General features: G+C 45.7%; 1 protein-coding gene across 6 annotated transcripts in view; it reads right to left on the bottom strand.

The window, feature by feature from the left end:
• Positions 1–25,000, bottom strand: part of GckIII (Germinal centre kinase III) — a 169,618-nt gene that overhangs the window by 44,314 nt on the left and 100,304 nt on the right. The window contains exon 1 of one of the 6 annotated variants that reach the window (XM_076212918.1): positions 20,607–21,451. The exons of the other annotated variants lie outside the window; for them this stretch is intronic. Within the exon in view, the coding sequence (XP_076069033.1) occupies positions 20,607–21,245 (639 nt within the window). The 5' untranslated portion in view covers positions 21,246–21,451. Of the gene's footprint in view, positions 1–20,606; positions 21,452–25,000 lie in introns of those variants that run through there. 6 annotated transcript variants of the gene reach the window in all.

The raw sequence follows: 25,000 nt of genomic DNA, 5'->3' as shown, positions 1-25,000 counted from the left end.
GAGGGACGGGGAGAGAGGGAAGGAGGGAGAGAGAGGAAGAGAGAGAGGAAGGGACGGGGAGAAGGAGGAAGAGGGAAGGAAAGAGAGAGGGAGGGAGAGGGAAGGAAAGAGAGAGGGAGGGAGAGGGAAGGAAAGAGAGAGGGAGGGAGGGAAGAAAAGAGAAGGGGGGGAAGGGAGAGAAGGAAAGAGAAAGAAATGGGGAGAGGGAAAGAGAAAGATATTTATCTATGGAAATATCTTGGCATTGCGATATTGAGACCAAGACTACTGGCTCCACGTGTGTACATGCACGAGTGTGCACTTGTAGTTATGTGTAATTATGTACGTTTCACCAAGCGTGTGCGCCATTTTCAAAAGAGCGCACGCAACCCGTTTTCTTTCTTTCTTTTTTTTTACCCAGCTTGCGAGGGCTTTTCTCTCTCTCTCTCTTCATCCCTCTGTCTCCTCTCCCTTTCTCTCTCTCTCCCTTTTTCATCTCTCAAGAATACGTATAGTCTGATCTGTGTGTGTGTGTGTGTGTGTGTGTGTGTTACATCGAATGAACTGTTTTTGTCATTTTCATTTATAAACATGTACAAATTCCTTTTGTTTCTGCAATGGAATATATAGGAGTAAGAGACAGAAAGAGTACAAGGCTACCCCACACAAAGGTGGAAAATCTGGTCTGAATAAACAATTCGAAGTTTTGACCACACACGCGATCCCAGTTCGAGTCCCGCACTGGGCTGAAGAAAAATGCAGAACTGCGAACCACCACTTTAACTCTGGTGGGCAAAGAAGTGTGTGTGTGTGTGTGTGTGTGTGTGTGTGTGTGTGTGTGTGTGTGTGTGTGTGTGTGTGTGTGTGTGTGTGTGTGTGTGTGTGTCTGTGTGCGCGTGAGTTGTGATTATATATTATTCTGGCACTTTGCAGTAGTTCGAGGTCAAACAGCCACATTCCATTCAAAAACAGTGTTCTGGACAATCGTTGAACGATCATCGTTGAGTCACGAACAATCATCGTTGTGCGATAATCACACCGGGGCAAACAGTGCCCATAGATCGGGTCACGTACATGACCTGAGCTCTCATCCGGAAAGGTGATAGCTATCGATCACGAGTCCAACACGTGGTCCAAGGCTGTGGTGGTGAATCACACACCCAAACCCCAGAAACACCTGTGCCACATCTAGAGCACAGCTGTGGCAGCACACCTGCTCGGCTGACGCATCCCAGCCACCTGCTGAACAGCAGGAAACAAGGAACCTGCGCCGGAACCGCTCCATCGAATTCGGGGAAACTACGTAAGTATCAGAACCGCGCGCGCGCGCGCACACATTGAGGACAAACAAGGCGGCCATTTGATCCTCATCGCCAGATCCGATCAGTGCTGCACGCATGTATACTATACATATGGACTGTGTATGTAGCAGAAAGGTGCCGGGTTAGCTTTGTGTACGCGCGCGCGCGCGCGTGTGTGTGTGTGTGTGTGTGTGTGTGTGTGTGTGTGTGTGTGTGTGTGAGAGTGAGAGAGAGAGAGAAATTCACCAGGTCTTGGACCACGAGCTGGACTCGTGATCGAAAGCTATTACCCTCCAGGATGAGAGCTCAGAGTTCATATGTATCCAATGTGCGCGCGTGTGTGTGTAATCTTTATCGGGTATCAAGCGAGCCTGTCAAGGCATAAGCATACTAACATTTATGCATGGACCCACATTACAAAGAGAAAGAGAGAGGTCATTTCAAGTGGCACTTGAAGCGTGACCCTGCCTCTGCGCGCGCCAGGTGGAGGACGAGGTCGACACGTCGTTTTGTAAGAGACCATGACCTAACCGACGGAGAAATTTGCAAGAGTGACGTGGCAGAGTCCTTTGTGTAGTAGTGGACTGAGTGATTCATACGTGTGTGTGTGTGTGTGTGTGTAGGTGTGTGTGTGTAGGTGTGTATTATATATATATATATACTATATATATATATATATATATATATATATATATATGTAAAAATATAAAAAAACACGTGATCCAATAATTTGGTGATAACCACAAAGGAAACCGGAAAAAGAAACTGAAATACCCAAGGGCTTTCGTAATATTTCACATTTCCTGAAGATGTGAAATATCACGAAAGCGCTTGGGAATTTTAGTTCCTTTTTCCGGTTTCCTTTGTGGTTATCAGCAATATATATATATATATGTATATATATATATATATATATACAAACACACCCCAACCCCAGTTTCCACATCTTTAGGGGGGTGGGGTGGCCGTGTCAAAGCGTGCCTCTCCTTTCATGACATGCAATAGGGTTTCGGTGACAGTGTCCTAATCCCCCTTACCCACAGACGCTCGAGAAAAGAACATAAAAAACTAAGGTCGATTAGTTGAACACATATCTCTTATAAGTAGATTATGTGTGACCTTGCTCCGTAGAGGTGTCACTAATTTCTTCCCCCCTAACTTTAAAACGAGGAATATATATATATATATATATATATATATATATATATATATATATATATATATATATATATTGGTACATACGGTCTAGAATTCGATCCCGACCACCTCATTTCCGCTTTCATGCACCGAACTCGCTTACCTGAAATGACAAAAAGAAAATAATATTAATAACATTATTAAAATAATTTTAAAAAATGCTAAAAAATCAAGCACACAGTCTTATGAACACGTACATATTCCTCAAGCTATAATTTATATCTTATCTATTTCTATAATAACCAATTACCATTCCTGGTACCAATATAGATAATGATAATAAAAGATAAAAAAATCACATAAAATATGAAAAATGCTGAAATTAATAAATCGTATCTAAAATATGAAAAGATGTATCAAAATATATAAATATATCATATTCAAAAACATGAAAAATATTAATCAAAATCAATCAATAAATCATACATAAGTCCATGCTTTTTAATTTCCCTTTTTCTTTAACCCTACAAAAAATTATAAAATATTATGTGAAAGAAAACGTGGTATTGGCCACAAAATGAACAAATAAAATATATAATTTAATAAAACTAATTTAAATAAATTAATAAAAAAATGTGGCAGTAATGTTGTATTCTCATGAAAATAAACACTAAAAAAAATGATCAAATGAAAAAATAAATAAACAATACATAAACATACAAATAAATAAAAGCAAAAATAACATTGATAAAAAGAATAATAATAACAATAAAACGAAATGAATAAAAAATCAATAACAAATAAATAATATACGGAGGTGAACAAACAAAGAATGCAAGTCTGCCATTGTGGAAGGACGGAATGCAGCGAGACTTGACAGCGGGTCCGACCGGTTGCGTAAGCCCCATTACCCAACAGCAGCAGCTACGCGAAGCTATTTATTTCTCCAGCGATTCTATCCTACCTGGTTTCTATGACTTGACTGAAGACAATATTAACTTCCAAACAATAACAATAAAAACAAGGCCAAGTTGTGTCCCTGAAATGGGCCGAAAAAATATACATAAAAATATAATAAATAAATAAATAAACGTGACTATATAATGATGATGATTTACTTCATGGTTGCGAATTCCCTTATCAGAAGGCTAGGACGGTGCCCCTTACAGAGCACTAACTCGCCGGCGGCAGGGATCGAACTGCCGCCACCTCGACCTCCGCCGCAAGTAGCGACGCTCGACCAGCGAGACTAAACAATATAAACGACTACAATTGAACCGGTTCACAGATGTCGTCAAGGATGGCGCTACGAAGTTCCCCCTTCCAAAATTACAAGGGCTTAAAATTTTACCTTACGAAGAGAGGCTTAGGCACCTTAACTTACACTCCCTGGAAAGATGTAGATTGTGGGATGATCTAATAGAGGTCTTCAAGTGGGTCAAGGGCTTTAACAAGGGTCATGCAGGAGGCAAGGTCATCATATTAAGACAGCAGGGCAGGGCTCGTAGTGATGGGTTTTAATTGTACAAATTCAAGTTTAAGAAGGAAATAGGAGGCAAGAACTGATATACCTAAGAGAGTGGTTAGCGAATGGAATAGACTCAGTCACCCTCTAGTTAGCGAACGCTGAAACTATGAGTTGTTTTTAAGAGATGAAATAACTTTATGGCTAGGGATGACAGGTGGTAAGGGACGTGGAACTGCCTAGTGTGGGCCTTAGGGTCTCTTGCAGTCTCCTCCATTCTTATGTTCTATCTTACTATAAATATCTCGACCCATTCCTCTGCCCTCGTGAGGGGGGTGGGGGGTGGGGGCAGCCCTTAGGTCCTGTCGGGGACTCGGAAGGGCTGATGGGCCTCCTTGCCTAACAACACGCCCGGGCGTGTATCCGGGCGAAACCAGGAACCCCCTGAGTGTAGACTTACGTAAACTGGAGGTGTTGGAGCACGGTAGAGCGTTATCGATATACTCTCCCCCCTCCACCCCCACCCGATCTCCCTCGCCCTCTCCCCCATGAAAGAAAACACCCCGCATGAGGCAGACCATGACTCATTCGCTAGCGCTGACGACGACAACGAGAGAGAGAGAGAGAGAGAGAGAGAGAGAGAGAGATAGTGAGAGAAACATAAAGCCTACACGAGGCAGTTCCATGTCCTTTACTACCTGTCATCCTCATTCATGTTATCTAATCTTCTCTTATAACAACTCATTGTTTCAGGGCTCACTACTACATGGTTACTAAGACTATTCCATTTGTTAACTACTCGGTGGGTAAACCAGTTCTTGAGAGAGAGATAAACAGGAACATGGCTCCTACACTGGATATTACAACTGGGTGATACACTGCAGACCAAGTGACACCCGTCACGAGAACGTTCTCCAACCAGCTGTTGTCATAGGAAATCAGAGAGGGAAAAAAAAAAAAAAAAAAAAAAAAAACTCTTAGTCTTTGTTCAAAGTCGCTCAATTTAAAAAAGCTGCGCATTTAAGCTTCTCATGGGACAGGGGGAACTGACTCTAGGACGTTTGGGCCAGCAAACATATTATTTTTTCTATTCTTTCTTATAATGCACCTCCCCTAACCTAAATATAATACAAAGATACAACATTTGATTATTCGGTGGCCCAAATGTCCAGCTAAGGTCGTCTCCGTGGCCCAAACGTCCGGCCACCGGAGAATTCCCCCCTCCGCCTTGGGTCCACGAAGTGAGGTCACGACCCCAATTACGATTTGGCAGGTCCCTGTGACCTCTCCTGAACTGGGCTGAGGACTTAAAGTCCCGGTCACACGTACGTGACTCACACGAGTTTGTTGAGTCAAAAAGACTTCGGTTACACATTTTATTATTTTTCGAATCACCAAATAAAGCCCAAATGTCAAATCACCTTTGCGTTACATATTGAGAAGTTAAACGACGAACAAAGAGAAGTTAAACCTAGAATACGATTGTCAGACACTCCGGTGAACTGTCCTTTGGGACGTCTAGAATATTGTAGGCGAAGTCGTTTTCCAGCTCTTGAAATTCACAACATTTGACGAGAATCTACGATGAGGAGTCGGGAATCTCGCCTTTATGGCGCGGGGGCAATAAGGCTCGTTTTCCTCTATTACCTTGACGTGAACGGAAGAAAGGAATTAAGATGAGTCACTCGTGTCAAAGTCTGTTGTCATCGTCGTCGTTGTTGTTGTTGTTCCTTAGACTGTCTGGCCGAGCAGTCCCGTCTCCCCGAGGAACGCCATGTCTGGATCTGATTTTCCCCACATATCCCTTACATTGCGTTGTTGGCGTGCACGATTGTGTACTATAAATAAAGAATTGTTTTAAAATACATAAATGAATTGTTGTAGTTGGTGGTGGTCGGTCTCTGCGTGTGAACGATTTCACTGATCAAAATCAAAGGCACCATGTGAGGATGAAGTAACGATGGTGCAGGAGGCAAGGTCATCATATTAAGACGGCAGGGCAGGACTCATGACATGGATTTGAAAATAGGAGGAAATAGGCAAGATCTGGTTTATTAACTAAGTGATTAACAAATGGAATAGTCTTAGCATGTAGTGGATGGGGATGACAGGTGATAAAGGACATGGAACTGCCTAGTATAGTAGGTCTCATAGTCTCTTGCATTTTATTCCGTTCTTATGTTCTCTCTCTCTCTCTCTCTCTCTCTCTCTCTCTCTCATGCTCTTATGGTACAACGTTCGGCTCTTTTTCAAATACTTGATTTCCTTGTCTGCGGTTGTCTTTCCCTTTCATTTTACACTCAAAATCATGAATAATGATGACAACAGTGACAGTAATAATACTGTAACAGATCAAATGGTAACTGTCTTGGGAGTGCACTAGCAGTGACTGTGACGGTAATGATACTGTGACAGATCAATTGATAACTGTCTTGTGAGTACACTAGCAGTGACTGTGACAGTAATAATAATGTGACAAGAAACGGTAACGGTCTTGTAGCTGCACCAGTGTTTCCGCTTCCCTTCTGACTTCCCTCAGTACCACGATATCCAGGCTTTTGCTGATCCAGGATTTAGCCGCGATCTAACGCCTCAACGTTGATGGTGTCTCCAACCAATCCACTGCTGAACAAAGTCCTCTTTCATGCCATTCTACGACTTGCGCGACGACTGCACCAACCTCAGCCACGCCACTCCTGCAAACTTCTCTACCTCATCTCTCCACCTTCCGTCTCTTGCACGCTTCCCAGCTCGCGGCGTCCAGTCAGTAACACCCTTGCTCCATCGCTCATCATTCGTTCGCGCAAACTTACCTCCCTAATTCCACTTCCTTTCTTTTACCAAAGCCTCAACAATCTTGAAGGCTTCTTCAAGTCTCCTGCCACACGCCTCCCGAACCGCAACACAAACCCTAATAAATATCCTTTAACAAGTGCTCAGTGGCAATAGGCCCCTTTTGTAAACTACCATTATTGCATTTTCCAATAGACTTTGGTCCTAGTTAGTCCCCCTAGATCACCACCTCCACCCCATAGAACGCCTCTGAGCCCCTCCACTCCTTCCCAGATCCACCCCTCTGATCCACTCCCACCCCTCCAGGTCCCCTCCCACCTCCAGGTCCCCTCCCACCTCCACCCTCACCCTCCGGAATCAACGAACCGTAGGCGAGCAAACAAGCCTTAATAGTCCCCTTCAGAGCCTGTCCAATCCCAGGAAAGGAGCATCAGTCTTAGAGGCTGGCATTCGGTTCCCGGTGATCATTGCCGGCCGCTGTAGGGTTCCGGGTTTCTTGTTAGTTTTGTTAGTCGATTTGTTATCGACAGCGTTACGCATTTTTTTTATTGTTGTCTTCGTTATTCATTATAATAATTATTGGCACTATTATAATTATTTTTTGTGCGTGTTCTTTTTCGTAACAGAGAAATTGTCGACGACCTTTTGACCTCCACTGTATGTTCAGTAATCGTGAGAACGAAGAGGCAACGGCGACCATAGGACGTACGGGCGAAGTTCCATGACCCAAATAGAGAGTACAATAGACTTGATGGTTCTTGGTTACTATATCGGGGGAATATATTAGAAAAAAATAAATAAATAAATAAATAAACAAATGAATAAAAACAACAAAAATAAAAGGTTATATAAAAATAAAAATACATAAATAAATATAAAAAATAAATAAAATAAACGAGAAATGGCTCGTTCGTCTTCAGTCCAACGACCCTTTCTTTCTTTAGAGTAATGACTAACACATTTCACTGCGTCAACGACTTTTTCAGCTTAATAATCAAAATGAGAAAAAATACTTTGGAACGTTCCTAATGAATACATGTGACTGCCGGAGAAGTAGAAGAAAAGGAGAGGACGAAGAAGAAGAAGAAGGAAAAGAAGACAAAAAGAACGAAAAAGAATTAGAAGAGGAAGACAACGAAGAAGACGAAGGACAACAAGAAAACGATGAAGACGATAAAGAAGAAGACGAAACAGACGAAGAAGAAGAAGCAGACGAAGAAGGTCGTCTATCTACGTAAATAAATGTAAACAATTGTCAATAAACAAACAAGTTAATAGATAAATAGATAAGTGTAAACTGAAGCCTTTCTAGACTAAGCCTTGGGGTAATCTGCGCCCCGTCTAGACTCTAATACTTTCTTTCTAGATCAGCGTTTCTCAAAATTTCTAGCTTTGTGGACATTACAACCTAATAATCAAATCATCGCCACATGTTGAGAGACGCAACTAGCCAGGGAAAAATAACTAATAAGACGCATTGTGCTACATAAAGGTATAACGAAACAGAGAAGAAAAGTAATTGAGGCAGCCTACATCAATTTACATCCATGTAGCAACCACCGTGATGGATTTGTCAAATTGGCGAGAGTAACGGCCAGCTTGGTTCTTCGTGATGCCGAACGGAGGTGCATGAGGAGCGAAGACAAACGGGGAGGAACGAGGTAAGCTGGGAGTATATAAGCTGTCAAAGATTTGTTTGTGTACACTCCGAGGAAGTCCTTTCAGGACGAAACGTTAGCAATAAAACTCCAACGGTACCTGGTGTTTACCTCACCACCCTTCCACTCACATTGTGTAATAAAAAAAAACCATGACAGGATCAATTGTAACATGTTGAAATCCCCTGATCCCTTGGTAAATTTCCGCGCCCCCCGCCCCCCTTAGGGGGTTTGCGGACCCGTCTGTCTGTCTGTCAAACGCGGTTCTGGAAGACTTCAGATCCACACGAGCCCACCCGTCTCTTTGCGGCTCCATTCTTCATCATTTCGAAATTGTTCGAAGTTTCTTTTCCCACGCCCCACCTCGAACCCCTTTGTTTGGCATCCATAGCTAAACCCCCAGGGTCGCCCTCGATGGGGGCACTTCTTCCTGGGCTGACCTGAGAGAAACTTCGCACTTCGGTGACATCCTCTTCAGGAGAGGATCTTTTCCACTTCGTTCACGTCCTCTTCAGGAAAAGAACTTCAAACTTCGTTGTCGCCAGTAGCACCACCTCCACGAACTGTGCTCACTCAACCATACAAAAACTGAGAGAGAGAGAGAGAGAGTGTGTGTCACAAGACCCAAGCCCGTCTGTTAAGTCCCACTCGAACTATCATCTTCGCCTCGAGGGTAACGGTAACGGGTAACGGTGACGTGAAATCGTCTTATTATCACCTCGGCCGGCCGGCCGGCCGGCGCGCATGAACTTCCTCCTGACGCGGGTTTCCGGCTGGTCATGGGCTCCTTGACTGACGCTCGATGATGGCTGCAGAGTGACAGACGGGACACTCCGAGTATTGCCCATTTCCTGTATATTACTATAAGGTAAACACACGTCAGAGAGAGAGAGAGAGAGAGAGAGAGAGAGAGAGAGAGAGAGAGAGAGACCTTCAGCTCACTCCTTACTGCCAAAATCAAGTCTCCTAAATTGTCAACACTAGTAAACAAATGAATAAATTATATATATGCATATATATATATATATATATATAAATATATATATATATATATACAAAAAACAAAAAACAAAAAAAAACTGAGAATATTGGTTGAGTTTTTGACTACAGTAGGAGACAGGGCCCCACGAGCGCTGTTTTCCATAACTCTTTGCTAATTAAATGATATATTCTCGTATGCTACAATTAAGTTAATACACCTAGAGGAAGAAGAGGAGGAGGAGGAATAGGAGAACGACGAAGAGGAAGAGAGGACACATACACAAAACTGAGTGAACGTTTGGTACATTCCTTATTCTTTCCTTTTCTAGACAATTTAGAATTTTAAAACTCGACTAGAATAGTTGTAAAACCTAGACAGCTCAACAAAGAAACCGCAGTCCACCCCCTCTCTCTCTTTCTCCAAAGAGTAAAAGGTTAAACAAAGAGCAAAAGGTAATCTGACGTTTAAACATTACGAAGCCTTGAGCGTTTTTTAAATTTTTATTATAATTATTATTCATTACTGTTATCACTATTATCAATTATTTAATATCATTATTATCTACTACTATTGTTATTATTACTTTTAGCAGATGCGACCGGATGTTATATATTCACATCTTTAAACCTTTCGCTGACAAACTGTGTGTGTTCCAGCCACAGGAATTAGAAGAAAAAAAATCCTCTTCAAGAAGAGGAAGAAGAGAAGGAAGAAGAGCAATAAAAAGAGAAGACATAATTGAAGAGGCGGAGGAAAAGGAAAGAGGCAGAAACAGCGGAAGAGAAAGAAGAAAAAGAAGAAAAAAGTACGACTGAAGATGTAATATCCTGCTTACAATTAGAGAAAATATATGTATTTATTTATCTATTTGTTGTTATTATTATTTTTATTTCCAAGGGAAAATCCAGTCCTGTGCGAAGACAGCCTTTTTTGGCGACGAGAGAGAGAGAGAGAGAGAGAGAGAGAGAGAGAGAGAGAGAGAGAGAGAGAGAGAGAGAGAGAGAGAGAGAGAGAGAGAGAGAGAATTACGTGATCAGATGTGCGCCATTTGGGTACTTTTTTGGGTGGGGGGAAAGGGGGGTGGGGCGGGGGGACAAATCGTGATGTCATCTCGCCCCTCTAACACGAAATTGGCCGGAAATTCATCCGCCAATCTCAAAAAACGCCAAAACGAACGCGTCCACCAACTTAAAAAGACGCCAATTTAAGAACTCGCCCATAGGGACACAACCGCCAATTTTTGAAGCCGCCAATACGAAGAAGACGACGACGACCTTTGTCAATTTTATTCTGGTCAAGGCTCCCTCTAAGCCACCTCCTCCTCCATTACCCTCTCTTCTTCTTCCTCTTTCTCCGTCTCCTATTCTTTCGCTTCTTCCTCCTCCTCTTCCATTAACCCCTTCCCTTTCTCTTCCTCCTCTTCTTCTTTCACTTCTTCCTCTCTATCCTCCTCTATTACCCCCTCTCGTTCTTTTGTTTCTTCATCTTCTTCCATTAACCTCCTCTTCTTTCGCTTCTTCCTTTTCCTCCTCATGCTTTATTACCTCCTCCACTTCTTTCTCTTCCTCCTCTTCCATTACCTCATGTTCTTTCGTTTCTTCCTCTTCCTTCTCCTCCTCCTCCTAAGGCCACGCGATACAGTTTGCAGTATTGATTCTGTCCAATTCCAGGCGAAGCATATAGCGATATACGCACGCACGCGCACACACACACACACAATATTATATATATATATATATATATATATATATATATAGAGAGAGAGAGAGAGAGAGAGAGAGAGAGAGAAGAAAAAAATGAGGGAAAGATAAGAAGATTGTGAGGGTGTGTGTGTGTGTGTGGGAGACAGAGGGAGAGGGAGAGGGAGAGGGAGAGAGAGAGGGAGAGAGAGAGAGAGAGACAGAGAAAGAGAGAGAAATAATTAACCAAACAATGAATACGGAACGAAACGGGTGGGGTGGGGTGGCACATTCCTCTTGGGAAACAAAAGACGGTAGGTTACGGCAACAATTCTCAGGGAGGGACGGACGGACAGACAGACACAGACAGACAGAGAAGGACGGGGAGGCAAATAAGAACGGAAAATGGAGGGAGGGAGGGATTTAGTCACAAAAATAATTAATGAGAGAATTCCATAAATAATAAAAATAATTAAAAGAGAGCATTTTATAATATTATTGGCACTGGAGCACTTGATAATAAACACAAAAAGTGGTCGAAAACTCGACAATAATAATAATAATAATAATAATAATAATAATAATAACAATAATAATAATGATAATAATAATAATATAAATAAAATAATAATAAAGTGATCGAAACCAAAGAGTCTGTGAAGAGATGAACAAGAAGGAAAAGACGAAGACGAAGAAGAAGGCGAAGAAGAAAGGATCGAACTGACGAAGAACATAAAACAATAAACAAGTACACAGAAAAAAAATAAATAAATAAAGAGGGGCGAGCCGACCTCCATGGCATGCTCCGCGACACCTGCAGGAGGCACTGACGGAGGAGGAGGAGGAAGAGGAGGAGGAGGAGGAGGAGGAGGAGGAGGAGGAAGAGGACGGAGTAGAGGAACCTTCTCCTGGCGAAGGAGTAAAGGAAAGAAAAGGAGAAAAGGAGAAAAAGGGGGGCCAGAGCGGTGCCGGAAATGGGTCTGAGGCCAGCTGGCGCCGACGCCGACGCCAGCTGTCGCCAAATCGCTGGCCGGGTGAGTCACCGAGGCCGAGCTGGTTCTTCTTAACAAAGACGACGTGTCGAAGAGCTCAAGGATGAGCATGACCCTACTTCGTGAGGACAGGTAAACAACAACAACAACAACAACAATAATAATTATTATTAATATAAAAATAAAGAAGAACAAATAAGAGGAGAACGATGATGATGACGATGGCAATGGAAATGCCCAAGACATGGGGCTGAGGAGAACGAGAAGGATGAAGTGGAAGGAGGAGAAAAATGAGGAAGGGGAGGAGGAGGAAGAGGAGGAGAAAAGGTGGAAGAGGAGTAGGATGTGGAAGAGGAGTAGGATGAGAATGAGGAAGAGAATGATGAGGAGGGAAAGAAGAGGAGGGAAAGAAGAGGAGGGGAGGAAGAGGAGGGGAGGAAGAGGAGGGGAGGAAGAGGAGGGGAGGAAGAGGAGGAGGGGAGGAAGAGGAGGAGGGGGAGGGGAGGGGAGGAAGAGGAGGGGAGGAAGAGGAGGGGAGGAAGGGGAGAAAGGGAGGAGGAGGAAGGGGAGAAAGGGAGGAGGAGGAAGGGGAGAAAGGGAGGAGGAGGAAGGGGAGAAAGGGAGGAGGAGGAAGGGGAGAAAGGGAGGAGGAGGAAGGGGAGAAAGGGAGGGGGAGGAGGAGGAAGGGGAGGAAGGGAAGAGGAGGAGGAGGAAGGGGAGGAAGGGAAGAGGTAGAGGAGGGGAGGAAGGGAAGAGGAGGAAGGCGAGAGGAGGAGGAGGGGGAGAGGAGGAGGAGGGGGAGAGGAGGAGGAGGGGGAGAGGAGGAGGAGGGGGAGAGGAGGAGGAGGGGGAGAGGAGGAGGAGGGGGAGAGGAGGAGGAGGGGGAGAGGAGGAGGAGGAGAAGGGAGGGGAGAGGAGGAGGAGGAGGAGAAGGGAGGGGAGAGGAGGAGGAGGAGAAGGGAGGGGAGAGGAGGAGGAGGAGGAAGGGGAGAGGAGGAGGAGGAAGGGGAGAGGAGGAGGAGGAAGGGGAGAGGAGGGGAGGAAAAGGTGGAGGAGGAGGAAAAGGAGGGGAGGAAAAGGAGGAGGAAGATGAGGAGAAAGAGGAGAAAAAGGAGGAATAGGAACAAAAGGACGGGGAGGAACAGGAGGGAGAGGAGGGAGTGGGAGAGGAGGAAAAGGAGGAGGAAGGAGAGGAGGGAGTGAAAGAGGAGGAAGGAGAGGAGGGAGTGGAAGAGGAGGAAGGAGAGGAGGGAGTGGAAGAGGAGGAAGGAGAGGAGGGAGTGGAAGAGGAGGAGGAAAAGGAGAGGAGGAAGTGGAAGAGGAGGAAAAGGAGGAGGAAGGAGAGGAGGGAGTAGAAGAGGAGGAAAAGGAGGAGGAGAGGAGGGAGTAGAAGAGGAGGAAAAGGAGGAGGAGGGGGAGGAGGAGAGGAGGGAGAGGAAGAGAGAAGGAAGTGGAAGAGGAGGAGGAAGTGGAAGGAGGAGGAGGAGGAGGAGGAGGAAGTGGAAGAGGCGGAGGAGGGAGAGGCAGAGGAGGAAGGAGAGGGGGAGGAGAGAGAGAGGCGGTGAAGGAGAGAGAGGCAGAGGAGGAGGAGGAGGGAGAGGCAGAGGAGGAGGGAGAGGCAGAGGAGGAGGGAGAGGCAGAGGAGGGAGAGGCAGAGGAGGAGGGAGAGGCAGAGGAGGAGGGAGAGGTGGAGGAGGGAGAGGTGGAGAAGGGAGAGGTGAAGGAGGAGAAGGGAGAGGTGAAGGAGGAGAAGGGAGAGGTGAAGGAGGAGGAGGAGGAGGAGGAGGAGGAAGAATAGGAGTTTGGAGGCTAATAAAACGACCTACAGACAAACTTGATCCTGCCCTATCAGGAAGAAGGGACATTAAGTTTGCAGGAGTAGCACGACGACTACGCAGGTGTGTTGCTCCCCCCTCCCCGCTTCCTTTCTCTTTCTTTCTCTCTATCTTTCTTACTCTCTCTCTCTCTGTCTCTCATAAGAACATTAGAATGTAGGAGACTGCATGAAACCGTAAGGCTTACACTAGGCAAATCCATGTCCCTTACCAACAGTCATTCCTATTCATAAAGACAGACAAAGAGAGAGAGAGAGAGAGAGAGAGAGAGAGAGAGAGAGAGAGAGAGAGAGAGAGAGACAGAGAAATACCTAGGAAGTTCCATGTCTTCTACCACCTGCCATCCCCATCCATGAATTTATCTATCTTTTAAAAAGTCTATTCCATTCGTTAATCACTGTGGGTAAACCAGTTCTTGCCCTATTTCCTTCTCTCTCTCTCTTTCTCTCTAATACAAAAATGTTACAGTTAGGACATGTTGAACTGAAACTTTAAAACAGTGGTACGGAGGCAGCAAAAATAAGTAAACAAATACAAAATAGGGTAGACAAATAAACAAACAAATGAATAAAGAATTGCACAAATGAAAATATGCTCATAATAAAGACAAAATAGTAACAGTAATATTGCTATCACTACCAATAATAATAATAATAATAACAATAACAAACAAACCAATTACAAGACAGTATCGAAAATATATACAAGATTAACAACAACATTATCATTATTATCTTCAACAACAATAATAATAATAATAATAATAATAATAATAATAATGATAACAATATAAAAAAATTCCCATCCCAGAGGAAGCATCGAACTCTGTCTCTCTCCATCATGGACGAGGAACGCTCCACCGACCACTGTGGTACCTACAAGTGGAGTCGATGTACACACAGATGACTCAAGCATGACTAACGACAGCTGCGGTGAATGTGTGTACTTTTGTGTGCGTGTGTGCACACGTGTGTACGTGTGAACGTTTGTATACGTGTGTGTACATATGTGTACGTGTGTGTAACACATGTACACAAGTATGTTTGTGTATACAAGCACATGTGTGTACGTATGTGTGCCCCTGTGTACGTCCCTGTACCTTTGTGCACGTATGTGTACCTTTGTGTACGTGTCTGTACCTTTGTGTACGTATGTGTACCTTTGTGTACGTGTGCGTACATGTGCTTGAGTGTGTACATGGGTGTACGTGTGTATACTTATTTTCTGTGCACATGAAAGGAATAACACTCGAGGGGCCCTGTCACTCTTCAATTCTCATTGTGTGTGATTCACCATGGTCTTGAATCACGTGTTGGGATCGTGATCGACAGGTATTACCCTCCGGGATGAGAGCTCAGATCTTGTACATGTGCGTGCGTGAAGAGAGACAGATAGATAGAGAGAGAGAGAAAGAGCAAACTCCCGTTCTGATCTCCAGTCTTGAGGAACCACAGCAGCGGCAGCAGCAGCAGCAGCCGCGTGACGGAGAAAAAAGAAAAAAGAAAAAAAGAAAACACTTCAGCACTAGCAGTTGTTATTATCCCACCTTAAGCAAGTTTGACGCGCGCGCGCGCGCGTGTGTGTATGCAGCACGTGAATAAAGCCCATGGAGAAAGAACGCACGCACGCACACACACACACACACACAAACGGAAAAATATCAGGGGCCACAGGGACCAGTTCCATGGGAAATCTATTGTCCCTGAGAATCTGATCAGGTCCGCAAACAACGCCCCTTACAAGCTCCCATGTGGGTTGGTTGCTAGGTGCGCGCCCTCAACCCGCTGCTCCAGGTTCTTCAACTTTTATCCAGGTTCGAACCCGACAGGTCCTTCGTCAGAAGAAGTGGGGACGCTGTGTGTGTGTGTGTGTGTGTGTGTGTGTGTGTGTGTGTGTGTGTGTGTGTGTGTGCGTGTGTGAATTTAAGGCAAAAACTAAGGCAAATTCATCTTAATTTCCCCCTCCTGATCGTCGACGCCCCTAAACTAGGAGGTGGGGGCGAGTTAGGGGGGGCGTGTTCGTGGATTCCTACTCCTACAGGAAGGTCTTGGGACAATGTACGAATTCGGTGTGTCTGTACAGACGAGTCCGGATACAGCGGTAAAGTTCCGATTCCGATACGAGTCCCGATACTGCGGTAAAGTTCCGATTCCGATACTATGAGTCCCGACACTGCGGTAAAGTTCCGCCGATTCCGATACCTGATGTAAAGTTCTGATTTCGATACGAGTCCCGATACTGCTATTAAGTTCAGATTCCGATAATGCTCCAAAAATCCGATTCCGATACAGGTACCGATACTTCTCTAAACTTCCGATTCCGATATCCGTAATTAATTCATGGTTCTTCTCAGGCCGAGCAGTTGTTTTGAGAAACAAATACTTTATAAAATGGCATTTACTAACCATTTATCGGAATCGGAAGTTTAGAACAGTATCGGAATCGCTAAAAAAAAAAAAAGTATCGACCCATTACTAGCCTGTAGCCACAGCAGCCCTCTCGACACCTTTACAAAGGTAGAGACAGAGAAAGGAGCCATTGCCGTACGAGGATCGATCATCAAGGTAGACTTAAAACCATGGGATTACCAACGTTGAAGGAAGGGAGGAAGGGGGTGACACCATACACGAACACGCTTTAGTGCTTTAAGAGGTCATGAACACAAAGATGTGTAAAGGATGTGAAATACATTTTCTATAGATTCATAAATACTTGGAATTGTTTAGGTGATATAGCCCAAGTTCAAACAATACGCGAGTTCAAATCTAAATATGATAATTAGAAATCAAAGATACAGACTAAGTCGGAACTGTACAATAAGAGGCTACGGATGATAAATTGGAGAGTTGCTCCTATTCGGTACATAACAATTAGGTGAAAACACACACACACACACACACACACACACACACACACACACACACACACACACACACACACACACAGGTCTTACCAGACTTCGTGAAGTGATTTTTGAAACTTACAACCAGAGACAATAAAGAAAATATAAATAAGCAAACAAATAAATAAGCACAAAGTGATAAAGTTACCAAAGAGGTGCCATGGGTTAGGAAGCCATGAACTCGAGGAGGAGGAGGAGGAAGAGGAGGAGGAGGAAGAGGAAGAGGAAAAGGAGGAGGAGGAGGAGAAGGAGAAGGAGGAGGAGGAGGAGGAGGAGGAGGAGGCCGGGGTGTGGGTGCCTCCAGTGGGAGTTTTGTCCATGTGTGTGTATACGTGTGTGTGTGTGTGTGTGTATATATACATATATATGTAATATGTATATATATATATATTATATATATATATATATACATGTGTGTGTGTGTGTGTGTGTGTGTGTGTGTGTGTGTGTGTGTGTGTGTGTGTGTGTGTGTGTGTGTGGTTACAGGTAAAATGTTGTTCTCATGGACTTTTTTTTCTAATATATTTCAACATTCGATAATGCTGTGTTTTTACTTCAGCCCCCCTCCCCCATCCAAAGGAAGTTGACCAAGAAGACAGAACCCCCCAAAAATAAAATAAAACAAATAAAAATAAAATAAAATAATAACTAAGATAAAAACAATTACATAATGACTTGCGTTATTTAACAATTGTGTGTGTGTGTGTGTGTGTGTGTGTGTGTGTGTGTGTGTGTGTGTGTGTGTGTGTGAGAGAGAGAGAGAAAAGAGAGAGAGAGAGAGAAAGACCCCTATGATCCATCCGCAGTCCACCGCTTGACAACTTCCCTCAACCACTTCCACGCCTCACACGATAGAGAAGTTTGCAGGGGTGGTGCGACATAGGTTGTCGTCAAACAGACACACATGATAATGATGTGCACAGCTGTGGACGTAAGAAACTGATGCAATGCAATACCTGGCGCCATTTGGCAACTACAAAGCTCTTACGTATTTCTCAACGCGCGAGTGTATGCCACCAGATGGACAATTTGCACACGCGCGCGCGCACACACACACGCACATATACACACACACATATATATATATATATACATATATATATATATATACATACATATATATACACAAACACACACACACACACACATGTGGAGTTAAAAACGACAGCATTGTTGTAGTTATTCAGCTTTTTCCTCGTATTTTCGTATTTTCGTGATTAGAGTTTTGCCATTAACCGGGTGAATTGAAGCTAGATCACTGTATTCTTCCATTTCTTTCCATAATTTGAGCTCAACGTTTCGTCTCAATGAAGACATTTTCATGAGTAAACTGAAATATATATACACACGTGATAGGAAGATACCAAAACTTCCAACGATTCCGATACGAGTCCCGATAATACTCTGAATTTTAGGATCGGATAATGATTAAATGTATTTTGTTCATATAGTCTTTGTTCCCCAAACCAACTGTGCAGGACCTGAAAATAACCACATGAATTATAATCATTGCAAGTATCGGAATCGGACTAGTAACGGAGTCGGAAGCTTAGAGCAGTATCGATACTCGTATCCGAATTGTAAAATATTTTTGGTATCATCCCATCACAAATACACACACACACACACACACACACACATATATATATATATATATTATACATACACATTTTAGACTCATACTTACTTATTTTATTTTGACTAATAGTTTTACGAGTGATCTACAACGTTAAAGTTGCAAATACTAAAATGTAATAATTTCTTCATGTTTATGCTGTGGGTGTGTGCTCGGCCACACCCCCTTATAAGGGGGAAAGGCCTTTCCTGTGAGTGCGTGCGTGCGTGCGTGCGTGTGTGTGCATATGTGTGTCCGAGAGGTTTAGCAGTATATATGAAAGGAGGCACATATGTGTGTGTGTGTGTGTGTGTGTGTGTGTGTGTGTGTGTGTGTGTGTGTGTGTGTGTGTGTGTGTGTGTGTGTGTGTGTGTGTGCGTGTGTGGTGTCTGTGTGTGGTGTCTCTGTGTGTGTGTGTGTGTGGTGTCTGTGTGTGTGTGTGTGTGGTGTCTGTGTGTGTGTGGTGTGCGTGTGTGTGTGGTGTGCGTGTGTGTGTGGTGTGCGTGTGTGTGGTGTCTGTGTGTGTGGTGTCTGTGTGTGTGGTGTGTGTGTGGGTGGTGTGTGTGTGTGTGTGTGTGTGTGTGTGTGTGGGTGTGTGTGTGTGTGTGTGTGTGGTGTGTGTGTGGGTGGGGTGTGTGTGTAGTGTCGGTGTGTGTGGTGTGTGTGTGGTGTGCGTGTGTGTGGTGTGCGTGTGTGTGGTGTGCGTGTGTGTGGTGTGCGTGTGTGTGGTGTGCGTGTGTGTGGTGTGCGTGTGTGTGGTGTGCGTGTGTGTGGTGTGCGTGTGTGTGGTGTGCGTGTGTGTGGTGTGCGTGTGTGTGGTGTGCATGTGTGTGGTGTGCATGTGTGTGGTGTGCATGTGTGTGGTGTGCATGTGTGTGGTGTGCATGTGTGTGGTGTGCATGTGTGTGGTGTGCATGTGTGTGGTGTGCATGTGTGTGGTGTGCATGTGTGTGGTGTGCGTGTGTGTGGTATGTGTGTGTGGTGTGCGTATGTGTGGTGTGCGTGTGTGAACAGAATAATTTGCCGACATCCAAAATGCAAGATACAAATGAATAATGATAAAAATGAAGAAAACAATGAAGAAAACAAATGAAACAACGAAAAAATCCAATGGACAACATGTGCAACCAGCCAGGGTGTGGCAAAGAGCTGACCCGCGGTGCAATTCAAATCAAATAGACCCAAAAACCAAACAAATTAACATAAAACAAAATATAATTGTCTCCCTAGTAAATGGGAGAAAAAAAAAAAAAAAAAAAAAAAAAAATTACCTAAGGAGAAAATATTTTACGTTCATTAGTAGTAGTAGTAGTAGTAGTAGTAGTAGTAGTAATAACAATAATAAAAATAAGATGAAGGAGACGCATAAGAAGACACAGAAGTAGAATTACCAGAAGTAGATTCAGAAGAAGATTCACAATCAGAATATGAATAATAAGAAGAATAATCTGAAGAATGAGAAAAAGAAGAATAATCTGAAGAATGAGAAAAAGAAGAATAATCTGAAGAATGAGAAAAAGAATAATAATCTGAAGAATGAGAAGAAGAAGAAGAAGAAGAAGAAGAAGAAGAAGAAGAAGAAGAAGAAGAAGAAGAAGAAGAAGAAGAAGAAGTGCGAGAGACCATAAGGCCTACACTAGGCAGTGCCCTGTCCATTACCACCCGTCATCCCTATCCATAGTTATCTAACCTTTTTTTAAAGCAACCAAAAGAACATAGAGAAGACTGCAGGAGACCCTAAGGCCTAAACTAGACAGTTCCATGTCCCTCACCACCTGTCATCCCTATCCATAAAATTATTTCCACTGTGTAGTTGCGGCCGAAGCCGTCACCTTTGCCCTAAGTACTATGTGGTGCTGTTGGGGAGCAGGTAACACACAGTCACAGCTGGGAATCGGACAGGAGTGCGGGATTCGAACCGGCGACTAAGGGATTGCGAGAAAAGCACGTTTCCGATGACGCCACCAACACACAAGAGAAAGAAAGAGAAAACACTCAAATGTTTTCTCAAATCTTCCCCCAAATTCTCCACAGAGAAATATATACAGGAGGATTATTTGCTTTATAACTTGTACCTCTCCCTCTCTCTCTTATTTTCGGCTCTGTCCTTGAAGACGATATCTGCTATCCATACTTCATTTTCTCTTTCTCCTCGTCTCTCTCTCTCTCGACTTTATCCCATCTACGACTTGACCTCTCAAGGACGTCGCTGTCGGCTCTCCAAGGCTGGAAGCGCTGGCGAAGGAGGAAGGAGTAAGCCCAACTCACCAAGTCGTTGAGGGTCTGCTGCTGCTGCTGCTGGCGGTGGGGGAGCACTGGAGGACTGAAGTGGCCCGGAAGGGACGCCGGCCCCGTCCTCCTGTCGTAGGACCCGTAGCGCAGTGGGGGCGACAGGTATGGGGGGTCGTTGTGGGGCAGACTCGAAGGGCCAGATGGGGTCTGGCCCCGGGACGACCCCATGGTTGAAGTGCCACTCGAAAAGACACCTCCTCCTCCACCGTTCCTGCTCGGGGTGCCAGGGAAGGACGACGGCCCCGAGAAGGAGGTAACGGGAACAGACCCGGAGGTGGTCCTCGACGAGTTCGAGGTGGACCTCGAAGAGGTCGAGGTCCTCCTCGACGACTTGGGAGCCCTGTTCAGCCCGAAGGCCGAGCCCCAACCGTTCTTGGCCTTCTGCTGGGGCGGGGGCGGTGGTGGGGGCATCTGGGGGTACAGGACCTGGGGCTGCGATTTGAAGAACCTCGCTTGTTGCTCCTGGAGGGGGAGGTAAGGAGGTCTACCTCCGTCAGTAGCATGGTGTTGATTCGAGGGCGACTTCTGGAGGGTGGTGTTTGATCCTGTGTGGTGGTTGTGGTGGTGGTGGTGCTGTGGGTGCAAGGGCAGTGAGAAGAAACCGCGGCTCGGCATTGCTCCAAGTTAACATGGCCCGCACACACACACACAAACTCCTCCTCCTCCTCCTCCTTACTCGTCCTCCTTCTTCCTCCTCCTCCTCCCAAGGGAATACCGACCTCACTAAAACCCACCACTCAAACACTAAACATAACACTGAACTAGAAACCACTAAAACTTCACACTCAATTTGATGCTATTGACGATTATAAACACACACTGGGGAAATGTTTTGACTTGGCTTTGGGACCACCTGGCTGGACGGTGGAGGCCGCGGCGGCGAAAAAGAGACTAGAAAAGAGAAACTGGCGGGGACATCCGCACCTCGGGAAGTCAACTCCACGAATGAGGGACCCAGAACCAGGTGTGGTTGCTCACAACCGACAACACCTCCTCCTCCTCCTCCCGCTTCCCTCTATCCTACTCCCGTTCTCGCTCACCCTCCTCCTCCTCGTCCTCTTCTTTATCCTCCTTCTCCCGCTTCCTTCCATCCAACTCCCGTTCTCGCAAACCATCCTCCTCTTCTTCCTCCTCCTTCTCCTCTCGCTTCCCTCTATCTGTTCTCGCTCACCCTTCTTCTCTTCTTCTTCCTTCTCATCTCGCTTCCCTCTACCCTACTCCCGTGCTCACTCACCCTCATCTTCCTCCCCGTCCTCTTCTTCCCTCTCCTCCTCCTCCTCGTCCTCCTGCTTCCCTCGATCTCGCTCACCCTACTCCTCATCTTTCTCTTTCTACTCCTCCTCCTCTTCTTTCTCTTCTTACTCCTCCTCCTCGTCCTCTTCTTCCTTCTCCTCCTCCCGCTTCCCTCTTCCTTACTCCCGTTCTCGCTCACCCTCTTCTTCCTCCTCTTCTTCTTCTTCTTCGTCCCCCTCGATCCAACTCCCGCTTTCGCTCTCCCTTCTTTCTCTTCTTCTACTTCTTCCTCTTCCTCTCCCTGTCCTCTTCCTCCTCGCCCTTTTCTTCCTCCTCCTACTACTCCAACTCCCGCTTCCCTCACTCTTACTTCAGTTCCTTTTCGTCCTCTTCCTCCTCCTCCTCCCACTACCCTCTGTCCTACTCCCGTTCTCGCTCACTCTCCTCCTCCTCCTCCTCCTCCTCTACTTCCTCCTGATCATCATCTTCCCCTTCTTCGTCCTCCTCCTCCTCTTCCTCCTCCCGCTTCCCTCAATCCTAGTCCCGTTCTCGCTCACCCTCCTCCTCCTCCTCCCACGATCATGGACCTCCCCCCCCCCTGCATTCCTCGGGGCCATCGAGGGGAAGGGGGTGGTGGGAGGGGGGGAAGGTGTAAGTACTGCGAGCGAATGTTGGGCCTCAGGCCGAAAACAACTGGACTGAAGGTGGGGGGGGAAGAGGAGAGAAGGGAGAGGAAGGGGAGAGGGCGAGGAACAGGAGAGAGGGGAGGAAGAGAGGCGTGAGAAAGGGGAAAGGGGAGGAGGAAGTAGAGAGGAGAAAGAGTGTGAGGGGGAGAGGAGGGGAAAGAGGAGGGGAGAAGCGAGGAGGAAAGGAGAGGGGGAAGAGGAAGGGGGAGGAGGGAAAAGAAAGGGAAAGGGAAGAGAAAGGGAAAGGGAAGAGAAAGGGGAAGGGGAGAGAAAGGGGGAGGGGAGGGAGGGGAGAGGAAGGGGAGGCAGGTGAGGAGGGGAGAGGAAGGGGAGGCAGGTGAGGAGGGGAGAGGAAGGGGAGGCAGGAGGGGAGAAGGGAGAGGAAGGGGAGGGGAAAGGAAGAAGAAGGAGGGTGGAAAGGTGAAGTGGGGAAGAGGAAAGGGATTGCGTTATCTAATCCATCAATCAGCCATTCCGAGTCCACTCCGTAAAAAAAGTTCTTTCACTACGACGGTTTGCCAGAAACAACAAAAACAAATAAATAAACACAACAAAGTTACCAGAGCTTCGTTTCCCACTGCTTTCCAGTCCTCACGTCCAATCTCCCTCGGCAACCAGAATACAAAAAACAAAAAAAAAAAAAAAAAAAAAAAAAAAAAAAAAACCATATCACCTCTCACGACCCCCACCCCCGTACTCTCTCTTTGCTCTCTTCCTCTTCTTCGTCCTCGCCCCACTCCTCTCTCTTCTGAAGATGCTCGCTCTGCAGGAAGTTCGTACTGAAATCCAACAGAGCCTCACAAGGAAATGTGAAAAATAGGAAGCGAGACAATTAGGCGAAGGACTATTAAGCGAGGCCATTAGACAAGAACCAAATTGGCACAACAGCAACAGTTAAGCTAAAAGAAATATATGTATACACACACACACAAAATACAACTAGGTAAATACACACATTATATATTATATATATATATATATATATATTACACACACGCACATACACACTGTGTGATTGTATTGACAGAATAGATCTGATTAATGATGGGAAGGCTTTAAGAGGGCATGGAAGTAAATTACGAGAGAGCACATGTCAAAAGGATGGATGTGAAGAAATACATTTTCCATAAAGATGAATAAATATGTGAAACAGCTTGGAAGGTGGTACAGCCCGTGCTGAAGCCATACACGATTTAAAATCTCAATATGGTAATTGGTAATCAAGGATATAGATTAAGTTGGAACCGTACATGAATTTGAGTCTAGGTATGTTAGAAAATTAGATAATAGTAAACGGGACCCGACGAGCGTTGCTCCTCTCCTGTATACTACGATTAGGTACACACACACAAAGCTCACATTTCCGGTTCAAGGTCACGTGATCTCCCTTGACCTCAGATGACCTCGTCATCACACTTCCGGTTCAAGGTCACGTGATCTCCCTTGACCTCAGATGACCTCGTCATCACACTTCCAGTTCAAGGTCACGTGATCTCCCTTGACCTCAGATGACCTCATCCTTACTGGTCACCTTGAAATCGCGTGCGGGTCTCGCATTCGGGTTCGAATCCCGCACTCTTCATAGATTTTCATCCGTGTCTGTGTTACTTGCGGTCCCTTCCCTGAAAGCGGTACCAAACGGGCGCGAACCTTTCAGACAATCACTCCGAGGGAGAGATGAGGGGGAGGAGGGAGATGGGGGGAGGGTAGAGAGGAAAGAGGGAGAGAAGTGGGGAGAGAGAGGGGATGGGGAGAGGGGAGGGGGAGAGGGGAGGGGGAGAGACGGGAGGGGGAGAGACGGGAGGGGGAAGGAGACGGGAGGGGGAAGGAGACGGGAGGGGGAAGGAGACGGGAGGGGGAAGGAGACGGGAGGTGGGAGAGACGGGAGGGGGAGTGAGGGGAGGGGGGAGAGACGGGAGGGGGAGAGAGGGGAGGGGGGAGAGACGGGAGGGGGAGAGAGGGGAGGGGGAGAGAGGGGAGGGGGAGAGGGGAGGGGGGGAGAGGGGAGGGGGGGAGAGGGGAGGGGGAGAGAGGGGGGAGAGAGGGGGAGAGAGGGGAGGGGGAGAGAGGGGAGGGGGAGAGAAAGGGAAAGGAAAAAGTGGGAGAGAGGATATATGATGGGGAGGGGGAGAGAGGGGGAGAAGGGAGAGAAAGTGGGAGAGGGGAGATATGAGGGGGGGAGGGAGAGACGACAAAGTAAAAAGCTCTCTCTCTCTCCCCATCTTGTGCGGAACGGGAATAGGAAAATAAAAGCAGTAGTAGTAGTAGATGAGCCGCCGTTCCATTAGTAATACTATCAGTAATAGTAACATACATAGTACAAGCTGCGAGAGAGATAGTAGTAGTAGTAAGAGGAGCCGTTGCACGACTAGTAATAATATCAGCAATAGAAAAATTAATAGTAACAGGTAGTACAAACGTCAGTGACCTTAAGAGGGACGCAAGTAGTGA

Source organism: Oratosquilla oratoria, chromosome 30 (assembly GCF_046742065.1).
Source record: "Oratosquilla oratoria isolate Oo_2021 chromosome 30, ASM4674206v1, whole genome shotgun sequence".
In the NCBI taxonomy this organism is placed as follows: Eukaryota; Metazoa; Arthropoda; class Malacostraca; order Stomatopoda; family Squillidae; genus Oratosquilla; species Oratosquilla oratoria.
Note: the sequence above shows the minus strand (reverse complement) of the source record. Positions and strands in the feature narration are given on the sequence as shown.